This window comes from Tamandua tetradactyla, chromosome 24 (assembly GCF_023851605.1).
Source record: "Tamandua tetradactyla isolate mTamTet1 chromosome 24, mTamTet1.pri, whole genome shotgun sequence".
Lineage (NCBI taxonomy): Eukaryota > Metazoa > Chordata > Mammalia > Pilosa > Myrmecophagidae > Tamandua > Tamandua tetradactyla.
The window spans coordinates 13,355,103-13,383,086 of NC_135350.1; the positions used below are offsets into that span (position 1 = coordinate 13,355,103).

The 27,984-nt window shown below is 38.6% G+C and overlaps 1 protein-coding gene across 1 annotated transcript in view; it reads right to left on the minus strand.

The window, feature by feature from the left end:
• Positions 1-23,704, minus strand: part of MCUB (mitochondrial calcium uniporter dominant negative subunit beta) — a 136,828-nt gene extending 113,124 nt beyond the window's left edge. Inside the window, exon 1 of the mRNA XM_077142563.1 lies at positions 23,497-23,704. Within this exon, the coding sequence (XP_076998678.1) occupies positions 23,497-23,592 (96 nt within the window). The 5' untranslated portion in view covers positions 23,593-23,704. The remainder of the gene's footprint in view (positions 1-23,496) is intronic.
• Between the last annotated feature and the right edge of the window lie 4,280 nt (positions 23,705-27,984).

The following is a 27,984-nucleotide window of genomic DNA, read 5'->3' on the forward strand; positions in this document are numbered from 1 at the left end:
ATTTGGTACAAATATGTTATCTCTTCAAGGTAACAAAAAAAACGTGGCAAAACATGTATCACCCATAGTGGTTCGCCATACGCACTTCTATTAAGCCAGGGTTTATTATAGTAAACTATTCTCAAGATTCATTCACTGTTTATAAATGTTCCGATACACATTCTTTACAGTGAAGTGTTAACATATCACATTTATTTTAGCAAATCAGTATATTTCTGTATTTAATTATAGAAAGTTAACTTAGTTTCTGAAATTTATTTGCAAATACTCTTTTTCCATTTGGCACTATAGTTTGTTGCCTACCTAGCTGAATATATAATGTCAGCTTATTCTAAGGTTGTCCATGTAATTAATTAACTTAAGTGTTCATTTTAAGTAAAGCACTCACTGTGTATAGGAACTTGTATTCTGGAGGTGCTTGATCTAGCTACAAAGAAAAATTAGGAATTACTTTATTACAAAATGCTCCTAGAAGTCTTAATTGTGTTTATTTTTTAAAACAAACTGTAATGTTAGACTTGTGTGCATGGAAGTAATTATGGTACAATATTATTGTAGTTTAAAAGTTTATGACAAGACATATTTTGTTTTCACCGTGTACTTTTACTGAATGATAAATTTCCTGTCCCCCAAGGCAAGCATGAATAAAATTAGATTAAATGTAGCATGTGAAAAAAAAAAAGAATTGTATGTGAGAATGTGAAATATAATTTAGAAAAGCTATGTAAATGATACAGCTGCATGATGATTATGTAGTCATTAAATTATGCTAATTATGTTAATAATTATTATTCAGTAACTGCACAAAAGATTTTAAAATGGATTAGGTGGTGGTGCAACAGGGGTTCAGTGGCAGGACTCTTGCCTGCCATGCCAGAGATCCAGGTTTGATTCCTGGTGCCTGCCCATGGAAAAAATAATAATAATTAAAGAAAAGTATTAGGACAGTTGTAGTTTTACAGAAAACTCATGTAGTACAGAGTTCCCATATAACCCTCCCCACACATAGACACACAGTTTTCCCTATCATTAAGTATTCATGTGTTACCATTGTTACAACTGAAGAAACATTATTACTATATTACCATATATGTAGTCCATAATTTACATTAAGAAATGAAATGGCTTTTAAAAAGGGAATTTATTAAGTTACCAGTTTACAGTTCTAAGGCCACAGAAATGTCTGAACTGAGGCATCCAGAAAGAGATAACTTTATTCAAGAAAGACTGATGTCTGTCATATGGGAAGGCACATGGCTGGCGTCTGCATCCTTTCCAGGCTTCTGGTTTCAAATGGCTCTCTCAGCCCGTGTATCTTTCTCACTTCTGGCTTGCTTAGTATCTCATGGGACAGTAATGGTGATGTCTACTGGGCTCTGCATCTACAAATGCCCATCTCTAGGCACTGCTCTGTCAGCACACCAAGCATCTCCTTCAGCACTCCAAGCATCTTCAAATGTCTGTGCCTCTGTAGGTTCTGAGCAACTCCAAAATGCCTCCCCTTTTAAAGGGGTCTAATAGGTCTTGATTAGTTTATTAGTTTACTTTCAATGGGTGGAGTCACATCTTCATCTAATCAAAAGGCCACACCCACAACTGGGTGCATCACATCTCCATTGAAGTAATCTAATCAAAAGTCATGCCCACTATTGAGTGGGTTACATTTCCATGGAAACAATCTTATCAAAAGGGTCCTACCCTAAAATATTAAATCAGGATTAAAGAACATGGCTTTTCTGGGGTATACAACTGTTTCAAATTGACACAATGCTAAATTTCCACTATTAGATAGTCTGCTTCTCTATTCTTATTTCAATTCTCTATTGCATTTGAATATTCCTGTATTAATATTAAACTGTTTCAATTAGAGCAGTCTGTGAGAAGTCCCTTTTCAAAATTTTCTCGACCATTCTTTTCCTAATTGAATTTCAAAATTATTTTATTAAGGTCCAATAAAAACCATATTGAGATTTTGGTTAGGATTGTTAAATCAATCTGTGAAGTCAGTGCAATAGCTTTTATATTACATTCAGTTCCCACAAAAAGGAAGGAGCTACCAAAATGACAGACACAATTAACAGAAGGGTTAAAATAACAAAAGCCAGGGTTCCTCTAAAAGTTAAACACAGAATTACCTTATGACTTGGCAACTCCACTCTTAGACATACTCAAAAGAATGAAAGACTCAAACATACTTATATACCAATGTTCATTGTAGCATAATTCACAATAACTAAATGGTATAATGTAATAATATTAAATCATAAAAAGGGATGAAATTCTGATCATGCTACAACATGATGGACTCTGAAAACATATGCTGAAATAAACCAGACACAAAACAACAAATATTCTATGATTCCACCTAATGAATGTTTTTGTTTCCTGGTTGCTAAATATCATATAGTAGGTTGGTTTAACAACAAGGCATATATTGGGTCATAGTTTCAGAAGCTAGAAGGCTTGTGTCCTCCCAAGGTTCATATCTTCTGACTGGCTGGCAATCCTTCAGGTTCCTGGCTGCTCTGTCACCTGGCAAGGCATAGGTGGTATCCTCTCCTTTTTCCTCTGGGTTCTGTTGACTTCTGGCTGCTGGCTGCTCCCAGCGCTTCTCCTTCTGTGTCTGGTTTCCTTTGCTTATACAGACTTCAATCATATTGGATTAAGGCCCACCCTCATTCCAGCTAAGGGCACACCTTAACATCTTCAAAAGTCCTATTTACCAATGGGTTTAAACCCACAGGCCCAGGTTTGTGGCCTGAACATGCCTTCTGTGGGGGACGTAATTCAATACCCAACTATGAATACCTAGAATAAGCAAATTCAAAGAGACAGAAAGCAGAGTAGAGCTTTATCAGAGGCTGAAGGGAGAGGGATAGGAAATTATTGCTGTGAATACAGTTTCTGGTAGGGTGATAAAAATGATGGTGATGATGACAGCACAACATTGGAAATGTAATTAATGCCAAAGAATTGTACACTTAAAAATGGTTAATATGGAAAATTTTAGGTTATATATGTTACCATAATAAAAAAATTAAAGAAAAAAAATAAAAGAAAAGCCAAGAATTGATGGTGTGGTCTTTGTAAACTATCATAGAGAAGCATAAAACTTGTTCTTGCTCTTCTTGATCGGCATGCCAGGAAAAAAAGGTCAGGCTGACTTAACTTCACACTTACTACCTAACTGAAATATGCCAGTTTGTTAGGAGAGAAATTTTTGCTAGTACTGTCCTAAGAAATACAACGCTTCAAAAAGAATAAAAAAGGCAGACGTGGATTCTTCAATTTCAGGGGTGGAAGGTGGCAGTAAAACAAGATTTTCTTTCATTTAGCCATTTCCAGTACCAAACTTTGTATGTATGCAATAAAAAAGATTTTAGTATCAGCATACAAACATCAAAATCTCTACATAAAACACAGAAATGACTTTGTTTAGCTAGCATAAAATACAAATGAATTTGTAAGACATACACTAAGCTCATTCTCATCGCATTCACCCAAAAATTTTGTTGCTGCTACCACAGCAAACAGAGTAATTGATGATGATTTGCATCACCACAGCAGAATGAGAAATGCACACATCTACTGGCTGTAAAATTTCACCCTCACTTCCATGTCATCCTTTAGCATGGATATTTTCTTTTTTTCTTTTTGGCATGGATATTTTTAAAGATCAGAAATAGATGATAAAATTTTAAAGCTGCATTCTTGTCAGGTCAGTCACAATTTTACCTTGCCCTCCAGTTAGGACACTAAGGCAAAGAAGCAGTCACAAAATTGTGATTTGGTTCTATAATGTCAAGGTGAAGGCTACTGCTAAACTGAATAGTTAAAACAAATGATCCTTTTTAGATCTGTCCATTAGCTAGTATATGCAACTCTTTCAGGTTTCTTATTTTAGATCATATAATAGTCAGTAAGCACTTAGGATTTTGCTTTTAATTATTTCAAATCTTTCACCCAAAATAGCTAATTAGTTTTCACTTCTACTGTGTTATTTTTCCTCAGTACAATAAATTGCTATTTGCAGTCTATATGAAAATAAATAAATACCTTTAAATTTAATTAATTTATAAAGCTTCCAGCATAGGCTCAAAACCTGTTATTTTTATATGGGCTCAAATATTTTACAAATTAAGAGCGTGATCTCAATAATCATGCTGTACTTAAAGCTTTATAAATTAGTCCTTTACCTACTTTTCTTATTAAAATCTACTTTTTAAGAGAATATCTTCATTTTCCATAAACTTTTGTTTCAAGTTGTTATAAAAGTAATAACAAATAAGTTTTAGGCACATAAAACTTCCTTTACTGGGAGATTTGTTTCATTTTTCTTCTCTAATTGCCATTTTCAGCCCAACTTTAAATATACTCCTTATTTCAAGCCAATCTCGTAACAAATATAAGGTTAACTGTAATACAAAGGTCTCTTCCACATCGCAGTGGTCAGGATTTTTATCCTTACCCCCTAAGAGGTGCTTCTGAGTGAATTTAAAGCCAGCTCCCTTTTCTCAGATATTTAATGGTCATTTACAAAAAAAAAAAAAAAAAGCATCGTAAGAAATCTATCCACAATGTCTACAATGCAAATAGCACCTCTTATCTGTACTACCCTTGAGTTATATGCACAATTCTATGTGGCGGCCTTGCTTTTTTTAAGGGCTGTGAAGGAAAAAAAAATTAACTCACACATTTTGGTTTTCTAATCCAGAGCTACGTACTTTAACATGTAAAAAACAGAAGTAGCACATGTGCTTCCTGACTTCAGAGAATGTCTAGTTTAATTGCATTAACAAGTACAAATGATGGGGAAAATCGATGATGTATATGATATAATCAACAACAATGAAGACCATGGGAGCAAGTGTTAATTTACATCTTATCAACCAAAACCGAGGGTGGGATTTGCGCCAGATGGGTGACAGGAAACAGAGATGCTGAAGAATAGTGGAGACATGACTGGATCCGAGTTGGACACAAAGGGCAGGATCTGAAAATACCAGACAAAAGAAGCAAACTGGGATATGAAAATAGGCAACCAAACAACCAACAATTTGCTTTTCTTAATACTTGTCTTGCTCATTTTTACCAACCGGGAATTATGAGAATTTCTTCTTTAGGATTAATTTTGGATTTGCGCAAGTCTAGTTTATCTCACCTTCTATACTCTAAAAAATGAAAAAAAAAGAAAGAAAGAAAAGCTGGAGCAGTGGTACCTGAGTTTAAGTTCTGGCTCCACCACTGATTGTGTGAATAACTTATTTAACTTTTTGGGGCATCAGAGAGTAACACCCATATAACAAGGCTATTTAGAAATTACACGAGAGAGTGTGTACTTTTTTTTTAGAGTGTGTATATTTTTAACGAGCTTTCAAGTTTTCATACATCAACCAACCATTCAGATTTCAAGAACTGTATTACTATATATTACTTTGTGAGCATTTAAAAGAATAACTTAAAATTGAAGACACTGCCTGCTTTTTTAGGCAATGGAGAGAAAGACAGGAAAGGGGAGAGAGAGATTGGTTTTAAGTAACAGGGGAGACGGGTATGTGCCAGTCTGTAATCACGCTACAGAATAGCTGACTCAACTTGTCTTTTGAAATTCCTTGCCCAATGATTCTTGGATTATTTGAAGTTATACTCAACATGTGACTGACTTTACAAAGAATTAAAGTCTCTTTTAATTAATTGAAGTTATTAACTTAATTTCCTCTTCTGTAAAGCCAACTGCTGTTTATTTGGAGGCCTTAAAAAAAGTTTCAGGAAACTTTATAATTTTACATCATAAGCAAGTTTCCCACATGCAAATGGTATAGTTAGGTCATCTTTCTGCATTTTTTAAAATTCAATCTCAAAGCTCTTACCGAATTCAAGTATCCATTTCAGACTATAAAAAAATCAAGTTTTAGCATTGTTCAAAGCTCTTCTTCAACTGAATCAGCGTAACCCAAGCCTGAAAAAATAGTTTTGAATTTTTTTTCAAAGCAAGAGAGGATACCTGTGCTGACCCCAGAAAAACATGTTTTCAATCTAATCCATTCCTGTGTCTGTGAACCCATTGTAAATAGCATCTTTTGATGAGGTTACCTCATTAAGTGTGGCCCAACTGAATTAGGATGGATGTTAACCCTATTACTAAAGGCCTTACAGGGAACACCACAGAAAGCTGGAGGGAGCAGCCAGAAACCGGAAGTCAGTGAGACCAAGAAGAGAAAGGAGAAGCCAAGCAAGGCCATCATGTGCAATCCATGTGACAGAAAAATCAAGGACCAAGGATCATTGGCATATCTAGCCCCAGAGAAAACAATGCCTTGATGATACCTTGATTTTGGATGTCTTCTAGCCTCAAAACTGTGAGCCAATAAATTCCCACTGTTTAAGTCATATGCATGGTATTGTTTTAGCAGTCATTAAACTAAAGCAATTCCTCATCAACAAAATCAGACAAGCTAGTGGCAACTCAGGCCTTGGAGTTGGACAGACCAGTCTGAACCTTGTTTGCTTCATTAGTTCATCAATAAATGATAAATAATATCAATATCTATCTCCTAGGACTGCAGTGAGGGAGACGAAGTCAATGTACCTACAGTGTTTATGGCAGGGTCTGGCACATGCTAAATACTGGCTATCACGATGTATATCATTATTAATCAAACACAAAGAGGGTTGACTTCAACAGCTGCTGTAAAAAAAAAAAACCTACTTATCAGCTGACTGAAAAAATAAGCTTCTTCATTAAAATGATTTAATAAAGCACCTGAAGTCTTAACCTAAAACAGTAAGAATGAGAATTTTGCAGTTTAAGTTTAAAAGAATGTTGATGTTTAAAGGAACAATAAGGAAATAATTTCTGAATATGTGTTAGGGCTGATCAGGGTCAGTAATTATCTTATGGTGGCCTCAGGTCCACACTGCCTTTCCTTCTTTTCTCTCCTTGGGCTCCACTGCTACTAGCTCTAATTACTGCACCATCCTTGACAGTTCTCCTATACCTACACCTCTTCAAATAGTCCTGTGTATATAAACTTGCCTCTAATTATCCTAATCTGAGAGGGCCATCTGTTTCCTTTGGGCACTCTGAATTATACAACCACTCTCCACCCTAAGTAGCAGTCCAGAAGAGTCCTCACATCATGTCATGCTTTATGCTTTGGGTATTATCTTTGTTTTTCTTTGCCAGTCTAATAGGCAAAAAAAAAAAAAAAAAAAAAGAAAAAAAGAAAAGAAAAATGGTATCCATTGCACTGTTGTTTTTTACATTTTTTTGACAGTGAAGTTGAACTTTTTTCATATTTATTAAGCATTTTTGTTTCCTTTCCTGAGAGTCACTTATGCTCTTTGCCCATTTTTCTACTGAGTGTTCAGTGTTTTCCTTGTTGAATTTGAATTCCAAATTTATGTGTGTGTGTATGGGTGTAAGGAACAAACACATACTTGACAGCGTAAACTAGAATGGAAATTTACTCTAAGGACATATGGGTGTCTCTCACAGACCCTAAACAGAGGACTGCATCTAAGCTATGGGAATGGACTAGACCTAGGGACTAGAGCATCATATCGAGGTTGGTAAGTCCTCTTGATCCATATTTCATTTGTCCTCCTCTCTGTACATTAGTATCAATCCACTACAAAATGATTCTTACTGCTTCTCTGGTTATAGGCTGGAAAATGTTCAATACCAAACAGCACCAAGTTTATAAATATTCTACTCAAAAGAGCAGCCAGCAGAGACAGGACTCCTGGAACCAATTCCAAATTCCTGGGTCAATTGGCCAACTGAATGATAGTCATCTCATACTAACATGGCCAATTCTGCTATAAATATATAAATAGAAGAATGAGGACACTTCCAAGAAAGCAAGGAACTAACACAGTCCACAAAGATGTTTTTTTTTACAGTTTCAAAACTAAGAACATTACTATGTTAAAATGTAATATTAAAAATTTTAGTGGTCACTGTTGTACCTATAGAAGACTTTTTCTAATGTGTACTAGCTCTAAGTAAAACAGGGTAGCTATAAATATTAAGATATTTCATCCTAATTCAGTTTCAAAATTACAGTCAGGTAATTTCTCTCCAAGAGGTTGAACTCTGATGTTTCCATGTAATTACAGACATAACAATCACTGATTACAATGCTTAGTCACTGGCACAAAGTCAGACTTTGTTAATGAAATGGCAGTATGATCTTACTAAATAGAATAAACAAATTAAACTACCTGGGTTTATTATAAAGTGAATTTTATATGAAAAAAGGGTTGTAACCTGTTAGCAGAGCAGCCATGCTTAAACTCAAATCAACACAGTCATTGAGTCACTTGTGTCACTTTCAGACAAAACCTTTTACAAACATTCTAAACCTAAACCTTTAACAGAAAGATAATGTATAAATAAAAGGCTACAACAAACCACTCCAACTAAATAGCTAACACACTAATTATGGGATGGCAGACAGTAAAGGGTGGGCAGCAAGGGATGAATAAAGTTGAAACTCAGTTAGGCATCTGAGTTATCAATTTCTAAACTTCAGCAGTTTCTGATTTTGTGATAGACATCAAAGTCTATGTACCTAAGAGACCTCATTGAACATTAGAGATAAAAGGAGCCTTAGAGAGATCTAACCTTACCTGTCATTTAGACCTGTGCAAATCAACAAATCCCTGGCACTTTAATAATCAGAAAGGTTCAGGTGTGAGCCCAGAGCTAAGTTCCTGTGCTTCAAAACCCAACTATCCTACTCAAGCCTACTTCATGGCTTCTCATTAACGCACTCCTTATCTTCCTACATACTCAGTCTAGCTTCCTCATGCACTTACCTAGTTTCATACACTTTTCTGGATCTCTGTATCTTATCTATTCCCCTTAAGATTGGATTCTCTCTTCCCTGGAACTACCAAGTGTTGCTTTCCTGAATTCTTATCTAGACTATAGCACTGCATTCAAAATTACCACTCCTTTATCAGTGCCTCAACCACAGTGCGGCCTCTTTGTCCCACACCACCTTGGCCTGATCAGGTTGGGCATGCGCATGACCACAGCCACTACCTCCAAGTACTACAGAGGTGTTGCCTCGTTTCCCTGTGAAGGATATTGATTTACTGCCACTCAGTTTCAAATTCACCCTTTTTGACTACTCTATAAAATAAAAGTGGGCCCTTTAAACATTCTTCCTTTGTTAGTCAGCACTGAAGTTTTGTCTGTTGAGAGCACTGGTGAGACAACGCAGTAGGAAAAGGTCTGCTTCTGGGTTCTGGTACGTTCGCTCTGCAGGCCTCTCCAGTTCAGGCGGCGTCTCCAGCACCAGGCTCCTGCAGCGTGGGTCCAGTGGCTTCTCCAGTTTCTGCCTGAATTCTTCTGGTAACTTGGGAATTTAGTAAGTAAGAGGTAAGTATCCACTGGTGAACAACTAGAATAAATACACTGTTTCTTAAACTGTGCTGAACTCTGCCTATCCGTTCTGTTCTATCTTGTGAGTGTTGCTTGCTCTGAAGCAACAGAGAATGAGACTTCTTCCATATGGTGCCTATGCCTTCTCAGATATTTGAAAACAAATACTTTGCTTAACTTTTGCTTTTCTTTCACAAGATGAAACATCTCCAGCCGCTGCAATAATTTCCTATAAGAATCCTCAGCATTTTAAACGTTTTCAGTAAGCAGTCCCCTTCGTGCCAGCTTGTCAGTGTCCATTTTAAAGTACTTTTCCAGAACCAAACATAATACCCCTAATTCTGTCTAACAATCTTGGTGAAAGGTAATGAAGCGATCACTTGCTGTGATCAGGATGCGGCACCTCCCTTCTATCAGGTAGGAGCCTTGTCAGTGTTCTTGAAGTCCACTGCTCATGGGGGCCTTGGGGGTCAACTGAAACTCCCAGACCCTCTGCACGGTTTACCACCAAGCCATCCTACGTGCTCTTCCCATTAAAAGAGATTGTCTTTGTCTAGCATTATTAAATTTGTTCTTCTTTAATTATCTTAAAACAATGGTTGGTGTGCACGTACCAAGCCCAGATTAGTCTGCTGGAGTGTGAAATGAGAAAAAGACAATTCCAAAGGACCTAGAATGATCTTTGCTTTGGCATTGCCAGGCCAGGCACAGTTCACGATACGTTCACTTCAGCAATAACAGGATAACTCTTTCACTGAAACCTTATTAATGTTTAAGGGACACTTCAAAAATAGTGTCCAAGCTCAAGGAATATATATCTAGTTGGCTACATACATAAAACAATAATTACACTGAAGTCCTAAAAAAAGCAATGGGAAAGGAAACATTGCTAATATCTCAAAGTCGCGTTATGCCTTTAAGACAGCTCAATAGTGACATCTACACCAGAGGGCATAAAGAGAAGAATCCTGTGTACACACCAAAAAGATGTGATAAGTGAATAATGTGGGAAGTAAACATTGAACATGGTCACGTTAATAAATCTCTTTTTGAATGTTCCCCTGAACTACAGTGGATTATCTCAGTATTATACTATATACTATAACACATTTTATTCTAAGACACAGTTAGCATCTTTGAACTGTCCTAAATATCTATTTGCGATTTCCTTTTTTAAAGACTATATTTTTAGCAGGATAGTCTACAGAATAACACAAATCCACATACTAGATATGCATGATACTTTTATAACTTTTACTATTTCTCATTTATCTATTAATTACCATACTTCCTCTAAAAGGAAGTCCTTCCCTAAAACCATTTGGCCAGCATTTTCTCTCAGCTGGGCTTTTCTTCTTTATCAGGTGTCACTGCATAAGCTTGAATTCTGGCCTCAAATTTTAATTGTACTATTAGAATTTATTTCTCTCTCCCTTAGCTCAGAGCGTATAAGTGAGACTACATTCTTTCTTATTAAGTTATAGCCCTGAGGGCAGCTTATAATGAAACCAACAAGGTGTCAAATGTTCCTGTTCCAACCCAAATTAAAAAATGCTGAATTTCCACCATTTCCTTTTTAAGTTTTCTAGGGAGAAATAAAGTTTTCCATAAATATATATTGCTGAGGAACACTTTGCTTATGAGGTCTCAATAGTGCCTGGGAAGTTCAGTGCCCCACAAAAGCAAAAGACCCTATTTCTGGCCCAGGACTCTAAGGCAGAAATAGTTAAACGTCCACTAAAATCCATTCTCACTTCTTCCATAGGAATTGAATTTTAATTGGAATACGACTCCCACCCAGGACTACCTCACTCAGTGCCCCCCTTCCCCCCTTGCAGCTAAATGTCATCATGTGACATACTCTATGGAATATGAGCATGAGTGATATGTGACGCCTCCAGGCCAAGCCATTAACACCTTGCATAACACTATGATCTTTTGATTTGGGAGACGACATGTTGAAAATGCAGAGGAACCAGTCAGCCTAGGTCCCTGAATGGCTGTGCTGAACAGAATTACTGTTGACCTGAAAAGTTAACCTCAGAACTGTTACTTGAGGGATAAAACAACTGACTTGAAGAATCAAGGTTTAATTATTTTGGGGTTTTCTGTGCTAGCAACATAGCCTACTCTAATCAATAGACATAGAAAATTCACTTAAAATAAAAAAAAGATGGTGGGGGGTGCAAGGGTGGTTCAGTGGTAGAATTCTCACTTGCCATGTGGTAGACCTGGGTTCGATTCCTAGTCCATGCACTTCCCAAAAAACGAACAAATCAGGAAACAAACAAGCAAACAAAAATCCAACAAATGGTGCTGCAATAACGGGATACTCAATGAAAAAAATAATGAAATGTGACCCTGCCATACAGCATACAAAAAAAAAAAAAGGATTGGGAAAGGAAAGGAAAAATCGTACACATACTTAATGTAAGTTCAAATGCCGATTTTTGATGAAAGATATATTAGAGCTATGGTTTAATGGTAATCTCAAAAAGAAGTACATCTACTGGAATAGATGTCTGTGCCAATGCACTCCCTCTTCTTGAACATAACTTACCCAAGCTTCCCTTCTCACCCATCATGTCATTTTTCCCAGAGAAGTCTCCATATAGCTGTTTATTTCCCTGACTTCAGAGAGAAATTCATTCCACTTCTTAATCCCAGCCTTTCCATTCTCTTTCTTAACTCACACTTGCTGTGTGCAATGTGGCCTCACGGTAAGTATAAGTCTGAATCTAGAAAACTGCTGAAATCCCTGTACATCTTCAAACTCTTCCTCTTGTTCAGCCATTGTACTAGCTTCTGTCATTCTAGCTCTACCTACAGTAATCATGATTACTGACTTATCTCATCCCACTATACATATATTGTACATACACTGTACAGCTAGATCCGAACTTGTCTTCTAGCATAGAAGACAATCTACTCAATTACTATTGCCAAAATCCTGGTGTAGAGTCTACAGACGAGGGATTGGCAAAATACGGCCCACTGTTTTTGTAAATAAAGTTTCCTGGACCACAGCCACGCCCATTTGTTTATAAATTGTCTATGGCTGCTTTCACACTACAATGACAGAGTTGAGCAGCTACAACAGAGGCCTATGGGCCACAAAGCCTAAAATGGTTACTATCTGGGTATTTCCATAAAAAGTTTACCAATCCCTGATATAGACAAACATCATTTTTCATAAAGAAATGATTATACCTCATTCATTTAGCATCGTTTCTAACACCTGTAATAGCATAATGAGGAAATCAAAGACATACATGCCTAAATATATAGAAGACATGGTTTGTGCTCATCAGGAGCTACAATGTACAGAAAATAAACATGCATGGGGGAGGCAGGTATGCTGCTGAAATAGTTACAAAAAGAAAAACCTCTAATACAAGGGAGTATACAAGTACCAAATGAGTACTAAAATGAATAAACACTATTGGGAGACATGGAAAGGAAAGATAATTTTCATCTAGGTAATCAGGAAAGGCTTAATTTATGGAGGTAGTGATATCAAAGCTGGACTTTCAACTGAGAATAGAATGGAAGGGTCTAAGCAGAGATAGCAGGAGGCAAAGTGATATGCTCCAAAACACATTATAAGCACATATTGGTTCTTCTATTTTAGGTTTGAACCACAGGTAACCAAGCTTGAGGTTTCCACAGTACCATCTTTTCTGAGAGCCTCCACTAGCATCTATCACACAGTGACTCTGCTCTTTTGTTTCAACCTCTCCATTCTGAGACCTCTGGCTGGGCCAGTCAGCTACTGAACAAGAGAAAGGCACAGGTTAAGCTGCTGTAACAAAGACAGCCCAAAAAACAACATGAGGGATCCAGGTCCCTTCTACCTTGTTGTTCTACCATCCCTTAGGAGGTTGTATGCTTTTACAGGGTCCCAAGTAGCTCAACTTTTCAATATCTACATTCCAGCTCATGGGAAGGGGATAAGGGAAGAAAAGGGTAAGCAGCTTCCTTAGTAAGGATGTGAACTAGATGCTGTACTTATTGCTTCTATGTCGTGTGGGATATCTAGAACTTGGTCACATGCCCGTAGCTTGCTGAAAAGATGAAGAATGTAGCATTTGGGACTGACCCGGTATGCTAGAACAAGGGCAGGGAAAGTAGTTGTATCTGAGGAAATAGGCTAGGAAGTAGCAGGATGTTACGTATTTTTCAACATAAATTCATCTGCAATCTAATTCTTTTAAACGTTTTTTATTGTGAAATACAGTACACACAGAAAAGTAATAAACTTCAAAGTTCAGTTTAACAAGCAGGTACAGAACAAACTTCAAAGTACAGTATGGGCTACAGTTCTACAATTTCAGGTATTTCCTTCTGGCTGCTCTAATATACTAAAAACTAAAAAGAAATATCTATATAATGATTCAGTAATGATAATCATTTATGAAATCCTAACTTCTCTATGATAACTCCTCCTTCTCATCTGGTCATTCTCGCAGTCTACAGGGATATTTGGGCAATGACCATTCTAACTTCTTCGTGTTGAAAAGGGGTATCAACATTATGGAGTAGGGGAATGCAAATGGTTGATGGTTTGGGACAGACTTATCTCTGGGTTTCAGGGCTTATCTGGCATAGAAACAATCTGGAGGTTTTAAGTCTCTAGAAAATAAACTTAATAAGTAAAGTTTATATAGTCTTTATAGAGTCTTAGAGCACTGGGTTTTCAGGAACACTGTAGGTTGGAGTCTGACATAATGTGGCAATTTGTAATATCTGACTGAAGCTTGCATAAGGGTGACCTCTCAACTGTATCTGAAATTCGACTATATTTGAAATGTCATGGCCACTGAAACCTTATTTTTTACATTCCTTTCCCCTTTTTTGATCAAGAAGGAATTCTGAATACCGCAGTGCCAGGGTCAGGCTCATCCCTGGGAGTCAAGTTCCATGTTGCCAAGGAGACTCACATCCCTGAAAGTCATGTCCCGCATGGTGGAGAAAACAATGAGTTTATCTGTAGAGTTTGGCTTACAGAGGCCAATCTCATCCTGCAGTGTTTACCACATTGTATTCTATAAACCAGTATTCTGGGAGAAGTTAATAGCAGTACTAGGGAATTAGGCCTACGATCATACTCTTTCCCCCTCTCAGATCATCCCAATGTCCTTTAGCAAAGTAAAGGTGCCAAAATTTTCCAGTCAAGACTTAGACTAAATTATGGCTTAGCCTAAGGTTCTTCAAACTTCTAGAACACAGAATTTGTTTTTTCTGGAACATCTATTTACATTCTCAGGAAAAATGCTCTGCAGAATATCAGTTTTTGAAAGTTTAATTTAATAAACATAATTCCTACATTATGAGATTTTAATTTGATGTCTATAATGCTGATGGAGGTAAAAATCAAGAACAAGACTTCACATGAAATGCTTTCTACAGTCTGATCAGAGTGCTTACTAGCTTCCCAAATCCCTTTCAAATTCCACTCTCTGTGCTTATACCTTATTTCCAATTTCAAATCTGTCTGCTAAGCCCTTACCCTGCTATCAGAGCTTTGTCGAAATCTCACCTCTTTTCATCTCTGTAATCACTAATGACATTTATTCTCTGAATTCTTCTAGGATTTACTGGCTCTGATAGTTTTTTGGCCCTCGTGAGTCAACTGAGGAAAGTATACATATTTTCTGATGTGTAGGTACCTGGTCTTCCACATGACTCTTAAGGACCTTGTACGCAAGTCTTCAGACTTGGCATAACCACCAAACCTCCTCCACTAAGACTGCAGGGTTTAGGAAAAAGGCAAAGCCTACTTAGTGGCAAAGGAAATATTGCAATTAGACCCAAGCAGGCTTGCACTTAACTATGCAAGATCAAGAGCATGGACAGTGATATCTATAGCTTACAGCAGACCAACCTAATCAGAGTGGGAGAAATAGAAGCCAGACTTTCAAATAAAACTTTCAGTAATCTAGCTAGAACCAGTTCTCGGAGCCGCTGAAGGTGGTGACGGTGCAAGTAGTGGTAAAAGCTCAGACAGTGACTGTAACCTGCATTATCATTCTATTTATCCGTGCTTGCACTGTAGCCCAGCAATACTGGAAGAACGTATTTCTGCATAGACTTTCTAGTTCCCATACGGACCTTTTTATTTTAAAAAGTTCCTATTCATATAAAAAACCTTAAATTCTGGGTTGTGTACAAATAAATAACGGATGAATAGCCACCGCTGTATAGGATTACCTACTCAATTTTGCTATGCTCCCCGAAGGGCCTCCTTTAACAGGACCGCAAGCACTGAAGACCGATGATGATGACCTTACTCACGACAACTCCACTCTCCACAGGACAATATTCACCACTTCCGGAATTTTAATAGAGGAGCTGTGGTAGTAAAGGTTTAAATGCTTCCTAACGTCAACGTCAAAACTATATTCCCTTTTTTTGGGTTTGTTTTCCAAAATGTCAATTTTATATTCTGCCCAGGAGTTTATCTTACATATAAACATTTTTTATAATTGATTTTTAAATTAACATTCTAAGTTATTTAACTTCAACGATCAAAAATTTAGGAATAACACTAATAATTTTTGGCAAAGGAAAAGTAGTACTTCATAAGTCTAAAGCAAATATAATCTAACTAGTCTCAGCATCCCATTTAGAGAACTTCCTTGTCTATGGAGAAAAGTGCTGCCTCCCCATATGTAAGCAATCATCCTAAATCAACACCACACTTTAAGAACAACCAAGAAAATACCTATAAGTCAACCTGTCCTTACAGAATTTTTGCTTCATTAAATGATATTATTTCCTTTAAAAATCTTGATGTGAAAGCACATTTGAAATAAAACAATTTAGCAAAATATGATTTGTGATTACTAGTTGTTTTTACTAGAAGGAACAATATGCATAATGATTACTTTGGCTAACTTTAAAAGTTTTTTCAAATATACAGGGATCATCACTGTTCTAGTTTGCTAGCTGCCGGAATGCAACACACCAGAGATGGACTGGCTTTTAATAAAAGCGGATTTATTTCATTAGTTCTTCAGAGGAAAGGCAGCTAACTTTCAACTGAGGTTCTTTCTTACATGGGAAGGCACAGGGTGATCTCTGCTGGCCTTCTCTCCAGGCCTCTGGGTTCCATCAACATTCCCCAGGGTGATTCCTTTCTGCATCTCCAAAGGCCTGGGCTGAGCTGCGAGTGCTGAGATGAGGTATGCTGAGCTGCTTGAGCTGTGCTATGTTGTGCCTTCTCATTTAAGCACCACCAATTAAGTCAAACATCATTCACTGAAGCAGGCTCACTTCCTAGCTGATTGCAGATGTAATCTGCAACAGATGAGGTTCACATACCGTTGGCTCATGTTCACAGCAACAGAACTAGGTGCCTTCACCTGGCCAAGTTGACAACTGAATCTAACCACTATAATCATTTATACAAAAAAAATGCATAAGAATGCTTCAGCTTTTTTTCTTTGCTAGATTAAGTTGAGAAAAATAATTTGAGAAGGTACGACCTGAAGCGAACACCCCATTAAGGGATGTCCAATTCACTCATTCCTCTATTCAACATGCATTTATTATGTACCTACTGTGCCAGGGAAGAGGCAATCAAAGATGAAGAAGAAATAGTTAACCACAAAGTGGTGAGTATACAGGTAAGAAATCATATGAGTACAACTAACTATGACACATGGTAGAATAAAGTAAGTGTTTTAAGTACTGTAAGTTCGAAAAAGAAAGTGCAATTAATTCTGCCTGCAGAGATCTGCTGAGGTATCGTCAAACCTGGGGTGGGTATGGGCCCTAAAACTAAGTCTTAAAAGGTGAGTGCAATTCAAGAGGGTGAAGAGGGAGATATCAGGTGGGAGACCCTGCTGCCTGGGAAACACCATAAATACCAAAAGGGTGGGGTGAAAATGCACAAGAATGGGTATTGGTCCGGCATGACTGGATATGGCATGTGTGAAGGGATGAAACAGAAAATGGAACTAGGAGGATGAGGTCAGAACATTTCTGGATGAATGGTAGCTATGCTTTTCAGCTTTTTTACCTTTGTTTCAATAATAACAAACCCATAAAAGAATATTTACAAGGTCATAAGAAATACTTCTCCTGAAATATAAGAGATTGTTTTAATATACATTATATAAAACATTTCCAAAGCAGAGTTGCAGAAATGAGTTACCAGATTATACAATGTCACAACAAATATCCATTCCTATGCAAGGGCCTAGAAAGCCAATGCTGTGCTGATCTTTTTGCTAAGAATTTTCTAAAGCAAATGTTTTTTAAGGTTTATGTTCACATTACTGTCAGTCTCTCAAGCAAAAATGTATGACTCTATTTCAGCTGCATTACCAGCAGAAAGATCAGTTATTCATCAACACTTTTTAAAACACCCTCTTCAAATATTTAACTCAGTCCACTAGATAAACCCAAACTAAAAACAAAAAAAAATGAACATTTTAACAAAAGAGACAGGTGGACAGACAGATACACAAACACACACGCACTCTCAGAAAAACAACAAGGATTTACCAAAAAGAATGACCCGTTCTTTCTTCCCCCAACAAGGTTCAGGGCATTTATTATTTATTTCCATGCCCAAGAGGTTGAAAATAAGCTAATTTATATTCTTTACATCCTAGAAATGTGATTTTGAGCAATGGACTCATTACAAAACCACTCCCTACTGCAACAGAAATTGAGACTTTTCAGTAAACTTGCATATAAACAGGATTATTTCCTGGGTCTTCAAGTAATTTTTAAAAGTAAAGAAAAGTAACAACAAAAATAAAGCAAAGGGCGGTGCAACAGTGGCTCAGTGGCAGAATTCTCACCTGCCATGCCGCAGACCTGGGTTCGATTCCCAGTGCCTGCCTGTGGAAAAAAAAAAGGCAGGGGGTGGTATTTTTGGGTGGGCCACGGTGGCTCAGCAGGCAGAGTTCTCACCTGCCATGCTGGAAACCCAGGTTCAATTCCTGGTGTCTGCCCATGCAAACAAACAAACAAACCCATGCAAACAAATAAACAACAACAACAAAAAAACAAAAGCAAAAACATCTACTCGATCTAGTAAATATCATAAAATCTTCAAGTAGAACTCTTACTTTCCAATCTTCAGGGCTTTCTCCTTCAAATTTTCCACAACAAAGCTTGGAGCACCTATAAGTTTCTTGATTGAGGTTCAATGATTTACATCATTTCCTGTTTTGGCTCCCAGGCTACATATTTGGTGTTCAAGTCTAGCCCCATGTCTTGTCTCTCTTTTTAATATTTCCTATTTCTTGTCCCCAAATCTATTCACAGACATCCTCTTCAATGGGCCTTGTTTACGGTGCAGATTTCATGCATCATACTCACCAATACAGTGGATCCCAGACAGTAATCTAACTCCCTTAAAACAGCTTCCAAACAAAAGCCTGGATTGAGATGCTTTCTAAACACTTTACTTAAGGTAAAATGGTATAAAATCAAATAACACCATTTATGAGTATATGAAATAGGAAACTCTCAGAGTAAAGAGATATAGGTGATTTAAGCTACATTTTAAATCAGGTGGAACTGATGGAGGGAGGAAAGATATAGGAAGATTTTGGACAAGTAAAAGTAGTAGGAAGAAGAAAAGAGGAGACTGTATTTGTGTGTGTGAGGAGAGTGGTTCTCTTTTAAATAAAATTGGTGGTACTGAAGTTCAGAGCATCACGATTAGATTCTTATGGCAGCTCAATTGAACACAATCAATATTTATTGAGTACTTTCTATGGGCTAGGCACCACGGAGGCTGCATAATAAGAAAAAAATTGTTTGCCACACTTTCACAATTAACTACTTAGAATATACTTGTTGAAACACCAAAGTGCTGATATTCAAAATTTCTTAAAACCTTATCCATATATCTTTACCCAATAAAAGATTATTACAAAAATATGGGTCATGATATAAATGGGAAAACAATAAAGGTAGAGGAAAGATGATGAAACTATGAATAAGGTAAATACACAAAAGGCATGTTATAAGGTCTTACATATTTGTTAGGGATGTCTTGGAAATTTGATCATAAGCTTTCTGGCAGCTAGTGCCAAGAGAGAAACAACACTAGCTATACACTTCACTATGTCTGTATAATAAATCCTGCATCTGCTCCAGAGAAACCCAACTATTCTGAAAATAAGACCAGATAGTAATTTCTTCCATGGGTCCTTTTAAAGAGTACCTTTTGATTGACTACAATGCTTCTTGGGGCTGCTTCTTAAGAAGGCATGCCAATGTGGAAAATTATGTAAAAAACTTGAGGGGGTGGTGGTGGAGATCCCACACCATGCAGTCTAAATAGGTAGTTCAGAGAGCTGGTGTTTGTTTAAAACTCAAGGAAAGTTAATACTGTGTTACGTTAAATGAGGGTCAAAAGAGAAGATTTTTCTACAATATGGCTGACATGCTATTTTCTAAGCCTGCAACTTAGCCTCTTATGCCTATCTAATGGTTTTAGGTTCTAATGCTAGATACTATTGAATAAACAAAGTTTCACAGATGAAAACACTGGTAATGAGAGAAAAAAGTACCAGAGGGAGCATTATTTTATCATGACATGGTAAAATATATATATTTTTTGACCATAAATGGTCAAATATATTTCAATTTCTTTTAAAAGGGAAAACAGTTATTGTAACCACTAGGCAAAACTGCCACCGCATTGACCTCCTAGGATCACAGAAGAGAGGAGTTTTAATCATTAAGTCAATCACTTTGACGTAGTCAATCCTTTGATCAATGGGATATTTGCATCCCCTAGGTAGACTAAAATGGCAGTTTCAGAGATGGACAGAACTTTTGTGACCAATGAGAAAAGTTCCCTTGCCGCAAAAAAAAAAAAAAAAAAAAAAAGTAAAATGGGCCCAAACAGATTAAATGACTTGGTTAAATTCACAGAGCTTAAGTGGTTAGCATGGCCACGGTAGAACCCAGATGTCCTGACTGCTTGTCCAACATTGACAAATTAGCTGCTCATTTCTATTCCATGACCTAAACACATTTAGTTTATATGGGAGATGTTAGATCAACCATAGTGTCAGGTTTTCTACATCAGTTTCATAGGTACCTATGCATTCAACAAATATTTATCTGCCAATATATAAAATGATATCCTAGCTTATAGTTTGCTACAAAACAGCACTTATACCTAAGTGCTGGGAAGGTGGTAATGTTTAATATTTAATTGATAAACAAGACTAGAATTACTTTGAGACAAAGCATCGATGTCTTTTTATAATGTAAGTACAATCACCAATATACAACCAACTGTTCTCAGGAGACGTCTGAAGCCATTATTATAGAACATAATCTACAATTACAAATACAAGAGGTAGAATGGTACAATCGCAGAAAAGTGTCAAACAAAAATGACACGTTTATTACATCCAAAAGATGAAAGCAGTGTTTAAATGAACACCTTGTGGTGGGATTAAAACATTCACATGCTTTATTTCTGGAAGCTAAAAAAAAGCATCTCGATACTTAAACTTCCCGATAAAGCACACTTGATTTTTAAATTTCAAACACAGCTAATGTGGGCGGGGAAACGTATCAGGAGCACAAACTCATATCCGAGAGTTTCTCAACCTCAGCAGCAGAAAACCCAAATTAAGAAAGGCACAATTAGGCAAGGGCTTTCTGTTTAGAGATGATTCATCCGGCACCATAATCATTCAAAGCTGTGTCCCTGAGTACAAAAACAAGAGCAGGTGCCATGGATTGCCCTGACAACCACTTAGATTGCTAACAGGCAGAGATGCTGCCACTGGAACGTGACCATGGACTTGGTCAATGGTAAGACAATAGGCTCTTTCTTGGCTCTCTTATGCTAGAGACTGAACACGTTCTTTCAGCTACAACTCTGATACGTTAAACATATCTGTGTTGACAACTGCTTTTTTTTTCTATCCACAAAACACAGGTAGACAATTTACTAAAGGATTGGGGGCTATATACTTTTCACAGTTACTAAATGCTCCCATAAGGCACACTCATAATTTCAGAAAAGGCCAAATATAAACTGGGGACACTCACTTGAGATGCTACTTAGAACAACTCCTTGCATGCTAGCATATTTGAGACGTGTCAGGCTGCAAACGTGACTACTTTTTCCCAACTGCTTTCATAGGCTCTAGGGGTCTGAATGTTTTTAGGAAAAATATATAGAAATAATACTTGTCTTTAGCTACTGTACTTTTCATGTCAAAGGGAGCAACCACCAAATAGTGGTTTGCTTCTAATGAAAAATGTCCCTATGGCCAGATAATTTGATTTGCAGAAAATGGCTTAGTCCTAGCTGAAACTCCTAAGAGGTCAGGATATTTCTATCAGTTTCTTTATGATAAGATTTCAAAACTGCATATAAAGGAGCAAACTTTATTCTTTCAGGGATCTTGTCCCTGAGTGCCATTGTTTTGGTTCTTGACAAGTAAAGTGATGCAGGCATTTCCACTTCTAAAGTTCAGCATATTAACTGTAGGATGGACAGCCAAGACTTAATACAGAAATTTACAAATGAGAAACATTCAAATATAAGGCTTCTTAAGAAGACTACCTGGAGGCAAAAGACCAACTGTTCCCCTAATAACAGGCGAAATATCATTTTCTACTTCCTTTAAAAGGGCTCCTTCATTCCTGCTGGGGCATGTAATGGCACCACCCTCTACTGCGCCTAATGGGAAATAAAGAAGTGCTTGAGTTGATAACTTTGGAAAGAGAAGCCAATCCTGGGATAACATAAAAATTCAACTCAAAATGTTATACGGATTTAATAGAAAAGTGAATCGATCATCTGTGTTTAAATGGTGTGTGTGGGAGGAGTTCCTTGATTTGGGTTGTTTTCATGTATATCTGCGACTATAAAGCGCAATACATAATAACAGCACAATTTTAAAAAGTGGAAAAAGCCTATCACCCCAATCACTAACTCTACTATTTTAGGAGTTTGCCTCTTTTCCTAGGTACTAGTAACAAAAAAGCCCTTCTCATTCTCTTTCAAACATTCGGGGAAAGGCATTTTAAAAATGTATTTAAATATTTCCTGCATCACCAACCCAAACTATGCCCGAGATGGAGGAAAAGCAAAAGAAACATGAAGAGAAAGGGACAAGATAATCCCACTGCTTACTTTCTGCTTTTTTAAATTTCCAAACTGCAAAGCTAAAAAGTAAAACAAACATTGTTTTTCCCTCCCACAATCTGAAACTAATCTAATGGAGGGAGGAGGCGGGAAACGAGCAAACAAACAAAAACTCAGCAACAACGCCCCTCCCCAACCACGCACACCCTAAAGGCTCCTTTTTAAAGGCTGTCTGTCCTCCTCAGGCTCAGAGTTAGGGATCTCGGGCTCCCGTCAGGCTCCATCGCAATCTTGGATGCACTCAGCACTTCTCTCTCTGTCTTTTTCAGTGCACATCCACTCTCCTCCCTCCATCCCCAAACTACATTTGTACACAGACCACAATACAGCTGTGACGAGCCCACAGTTACCAGCCCTACACACTCATGACTCACCCGTCTCTCGGGTGTCGGAACAAAACGCGAGTTTTTCTTCCCTCTTTTAAGGGCGGTGGTGCCGACGGTTTTCAGGATGTCAATTTTATTCTCCCGCAACAATCCACACGGGTCCGTAACTCGGCTTGGGGCCCTGGTTGTTTTTTAAGACCTACACCCCACCCCCACCCGCTCTGCACCGACCACCGAAACTGAACGCGCCCACCGCCAAGCAGCTCTGCAAACTCGCTTCTGGCAGCCGCCTGGGGGAGGAGAAACCGCCTCCCGGGGTCATTCCGCGCCGCCCCTGGCCGCAGCTCTGCGGTCCGGGTACCCCAGGTTCGTCGAGGCGATGCGCTCCCGCGGGCGGCGCCCTGGCCTCCCCCTCCCCTCGGCTCCGGGACTCGAGGACCGGGTCTGTACCGCGACCACCTGTTGGGGTCACACCGCGCGCGAAGCCCGCGGGGCAACAAAACGCAGTGAACTTCCCGGCTGCTCGCGGCACGTCGCGAACGCTTTCGCTCTCCCCAAAGTTGCCGGACGCAAACTTTTCCACCCGTCTCTCCCGGACGCCTCGCACCCAGAGTCGGGCTTTTCCTTACGTGGGGTGTCGGCGGCAGAGGCCGCGCGAGGCTCCGGGCTCCAGGGGTCGGCGGCAGCCGCGGGCGCCACAACCTGGGGCCCCTCAGGAGCATCATCTTCCCCGGGGCGCGGGCGGGGGTTAGCGGGGCATCCTCCCCACGTGGCCGGGCTCCTCGGCGGCGCCGGGCCGCTCCGAGCCCAGCCGCTGGCTGTGAACCCCGCCCGCCCAGCTCGCGGCCTCCAGGCCCTCCCCCCCGCCTCCCCGCCTCCCCGCGCGAGGCGGCGCAGGCTGGGGGCGGGTTAAAGGGAGGGTGTGTCCCGGTTTCCACTTCACGTCTTTATACCCACTGGGGCGCCAGGCTGTTTTCCTTCCTCCGACCCAAAAAAAAAAAAGCGAGCGAAAGACCCGCCCTACCCCATCTTGGGTTTCGAGGGGCTGCGCTCGAGCGTTCGGCCTCTCCTCTAGCAGCAGACGCCCCCCTGGGGTGAACGGGCGGGCCACATCGCCCTGTTGATTTCACAGCTAGCCTCAATTTTGGACACTCTGCACTCTGAACCCCCACTGGGGAGGAAGGATGGGGGGGGAGTGAGGGGAAAAGAGCGTCAGGGGTCTGGAAAGCTCCAGAGTCTCTGGAAGTTAGCGGACAGGACGGAGAGAAGCGGGTCGGCCGCGACGCCGCCTGTCAGTTGGCTGGAAGGCTTGTGCCGCGAGCTGCGAGGCCCCTGCTCAGCTCGCCGGTGGCGCTGTGTGACTCGGACAGGCAGCCCAAGGCCTACCTCTTGCAGAGGTTTGCGCTAGGTGGAGCCCCAAACCGGAGCGCATTAGGAAAATCTCTCCCGCAGCAGAACTGACTTTGTGAAGCGCGTTTCTACTTGGAGAAACTACGGAATATAGTCTTCTGAACAACCTAATGCTTTGACGTGGCGACTTTTTTATTCATAAAAATAAACGAAAACCATTTAAGAGCCACCTCGTGGCTTTCACACAGCTTGCAATAGGGTTGCCAGATCAAATAAAGGATACGCAGTTAAATTTGAATTTCAGATCAACAATTTTTTAGTATATGTCCCAAATATTGCATGGGACACATTCTTTTAAGAATGAAATATTTGGATATACTTATACTAAAAAAGTATTTGTAGTTTGAAATAAAAATTCAACTGGGCATCTTGCTTTTTTATTTGCTCAATCTGGCAACCCTAATTTAAAGGCTTGAGTTTTGAAGTAAAAGGTGGGAAACTATGCAACAAGTAGCAGGTTGTTCATGGCCACCCTGCCCCTGACACAAGATAATGTGTGAAAGAAGTGTTGAAGTAGAAAGGGAAAGTGGTCTCAACTGACTTTAGTTAAAATATCTTACTTTCAGCAATAATACAAAAACATATGACCAAGTGAACACATCGCTGGTGACCTACCCATAGTCTTAGAGGAGCTTTTTCGAGTGAGGAGTTCATTAGCTTCACAATCAACTTGGCTGACACCTAAGTTCACAATAAATGCTATCACTACTACTCTGGACCATCCTGTAGTGCTTATTACCTGTCTATTTCGTAGCATTTCTCGCAGTGTATTTATTTGCATTGATGTGTGGCTCTCCAGCTAGATTATAAATGCAAGGGCAGGTGCTTGGCTTTATTAATCTATCAGAATGCCTAGCATAGTACCTGCTTTAAATTAGGGATTTAGTCAACAATGAGAAAATGGAAGTATACTAGTGAAAAGGAAGCTATGTAGCAAGAACTTAAAACAGATGAGACAGGGAAGTCTGGGAGCTGTGGGCCCAGATAGGAAGGATACTAATATGCAAAAACAGGAAGTGCTTGCTAAGCGTCTGTGGGCAAGGATCAGAGACAGACCTCAGGACTAATAAGAAGTATAAAATAGAGTACAGAATGGGCCTTTAAAACAACAACCAGTGTGCTTCCATTTATATAAGATGTCCAGAAAAGGCAAATCTATAGACAAAGGAGACTAGCACATGCCTGGGGCTGGTTTTGAGAATGGGAAGTGACTGCAGATGGGCAGGAGGAAACTTTTTGAATTTCTAAAACTTTTTTTCTAAATTGTGGTGATGGTTGCATGACTTTGTAAATTTTCTAAAACTCATTTGTACACTTAAACAAGTGATGTTTATGGTCTGTAAACATACCTCAATAAAGCTGTCAAAAAAACCCCACTATTTTAAAAAAGTGATAACAGGAATTCAAATATGAAAGGTAAATAGTATTTATAATCTGGTTCACCTCGAGTAATTATTTTGAGTCACCAAGATTCCCACAAATCGTGGTAAATTTGTTTTACACCCAAAAGGATCTCCTTATGCTGCGCACTGTGTGGACAGGGTAGCCCAGTAAGACCCTGCAGTCTGCAGTGTAGAGACCTGTCCCAGAAATTTGCTCACCTGGCCTTTTCTGCCAGACTCTGTGCTCGCCAAAATAAATTTCCTCCTCCTCTTTTTCATTTCCCTCCCTCCTAACAAAGCTTTTTTCTTTCATTTGGAACATTAACTAGGAGAAAGAAAGACTTTGGTAAAATAATTTATCTTCCTGGGGTGGGTTATTGTTCGTGCGTCACTACCCCTCCAGGATTATTGCATTTTGAAATGTAGATGTTGGATAACACATGAATCAGTCTCGAATGTTGATAAAATTTTGTTATATGAAAAAGTGTTTAAAGAGCACCCCCTTAAAGTGTGGGAGAAAAAATTTTTTACAGTAATATGTAAGACAACTAAGAAATGCAAATATTTTATTTTTCTGAATTTTGTGCTATTTGTGACTTTAAAAATTTGTGACTTATGTTCTCATTCTAAATAATAATTTTCATTTGCATTTCATCTAAGGTCATGTTGTCAGAATTCAAGCCTAGAATTATATAATTTATAACCCTATGTTTTTAACCTTGACTTTATATTGCTTGTTTCTTCTAGTATCTCCTGACACCTGGCCTTCCCGTAGCCGTAGCCGTCACATTAGGTTCAGGATTAGGATGAGGCAAGTAAGGTGAATAGTGTAAAAGCAGTATCAAATCCCATCTGTGGTAAATTGGGTTATGTACCCCAACCAAAAAAATGTTCTTAATCCTAATCATGTTCCTGAAAGTGTGAATTTATTGCAAATAGGACCTTTTGAAGATGTGATTATTAGTTAAGTGGGCCACGTGAATCAGTCCTGATTACGGAGGCCTTAAAAAGACATAGCCATAGGGAGGAGCTGGAAGCTGGAAGTCATCAGAAAACTGGAGAGAGGGAGAGGTTGAGATCACAGTGACGTGACAGGAGGAAGAGATGCCCGCAGGATTGTGGCAAACCAGCACCAGAATGCTGTAGGCTTTGGGATGAAAGCATGGATTTGAGACTTTTGATCTATAAATCTGCAAGCCAATAATTCCTTGTTGGCTAAGCCAACCCATTGTATGGTATTTGTCATAGCAGTAAGGCAAACTAAGAATATAGTTTTAAATATAAGACAATATATTTAAAAATTTTAATATTTTGCTCATCATGGATTTTTAAAATTAATTTTGATTTAATATAATGTTAAACTATTTTAAATGATTAAAATGTGGTGATTTGAAATTTTTTTTACCATTAATTATGGCGATTTTCGGTATCCCTTTAAATTTTGTGGTCCAGGTAAGTGCATCTCTCACCTCACACTACTTCCGGCCCTGTGTCATATTCTTTAATTACGATTTCAACATTCAGATTTATACTTTAGAGCCCACATACACTAAGTTCTAAAAAATGTAGTTCCCCAATTCCATTCAGGGACAAACATACAATTTTCCCTTACAGACATTATTCATTTATGCTGTCAAACCACCTTCTATATGCAGTACTCAGTTCTGTTTGTTTGTTTGTGTTTCTCTTTTTTTAATTGTGAAATATAACACATACAAAAAAGCAATAAATTTCTAAGTACATTTTAACAAACAGTTAAAGAACAGATTTTTAAGTTTGTTATGGGTTACAGTTCCACAATTTTTTCTTTTTTCTTCTAGCTGTTCTAAGAAGCTGGAGACAGACAGAAATATCAATATAATGATTCAGCAGTCATACTCATTTGTTAACTTCTACCTTCTCTGTTATACATCTTCTCTTTAAATAACATATATACATAAAAGCAATAAATTTCAAGATACATCACAACAATTAGTTGTAGAACAGATTTCAGAATTTGGTATAGGTTACAATTCCACAATTTTATGTTTTTATTTCTAGCTGCTCTAAGGTACTGGAGACTAAAAGAAATATCAATTTAATGATTCAGCAATCATACTCATTTGCTAAACCCTACCTTCTCTGAATAACTCCACCATCACCTTTGATCTTTCTCCTCCTCTTTAGGGGGTATTTGGGCTATGCACATTCTAACTTTTCATGTCGGAAGGGGCTGTTGATAATATGGGATGGGGGGATGGAACTAGTTGATGTTCCAGAGAGGTTGGCCCCTCTGCATTTCAGGACTTATCTGGTCCAAGGACCCATCTGGAGGTTGTAGGTTTC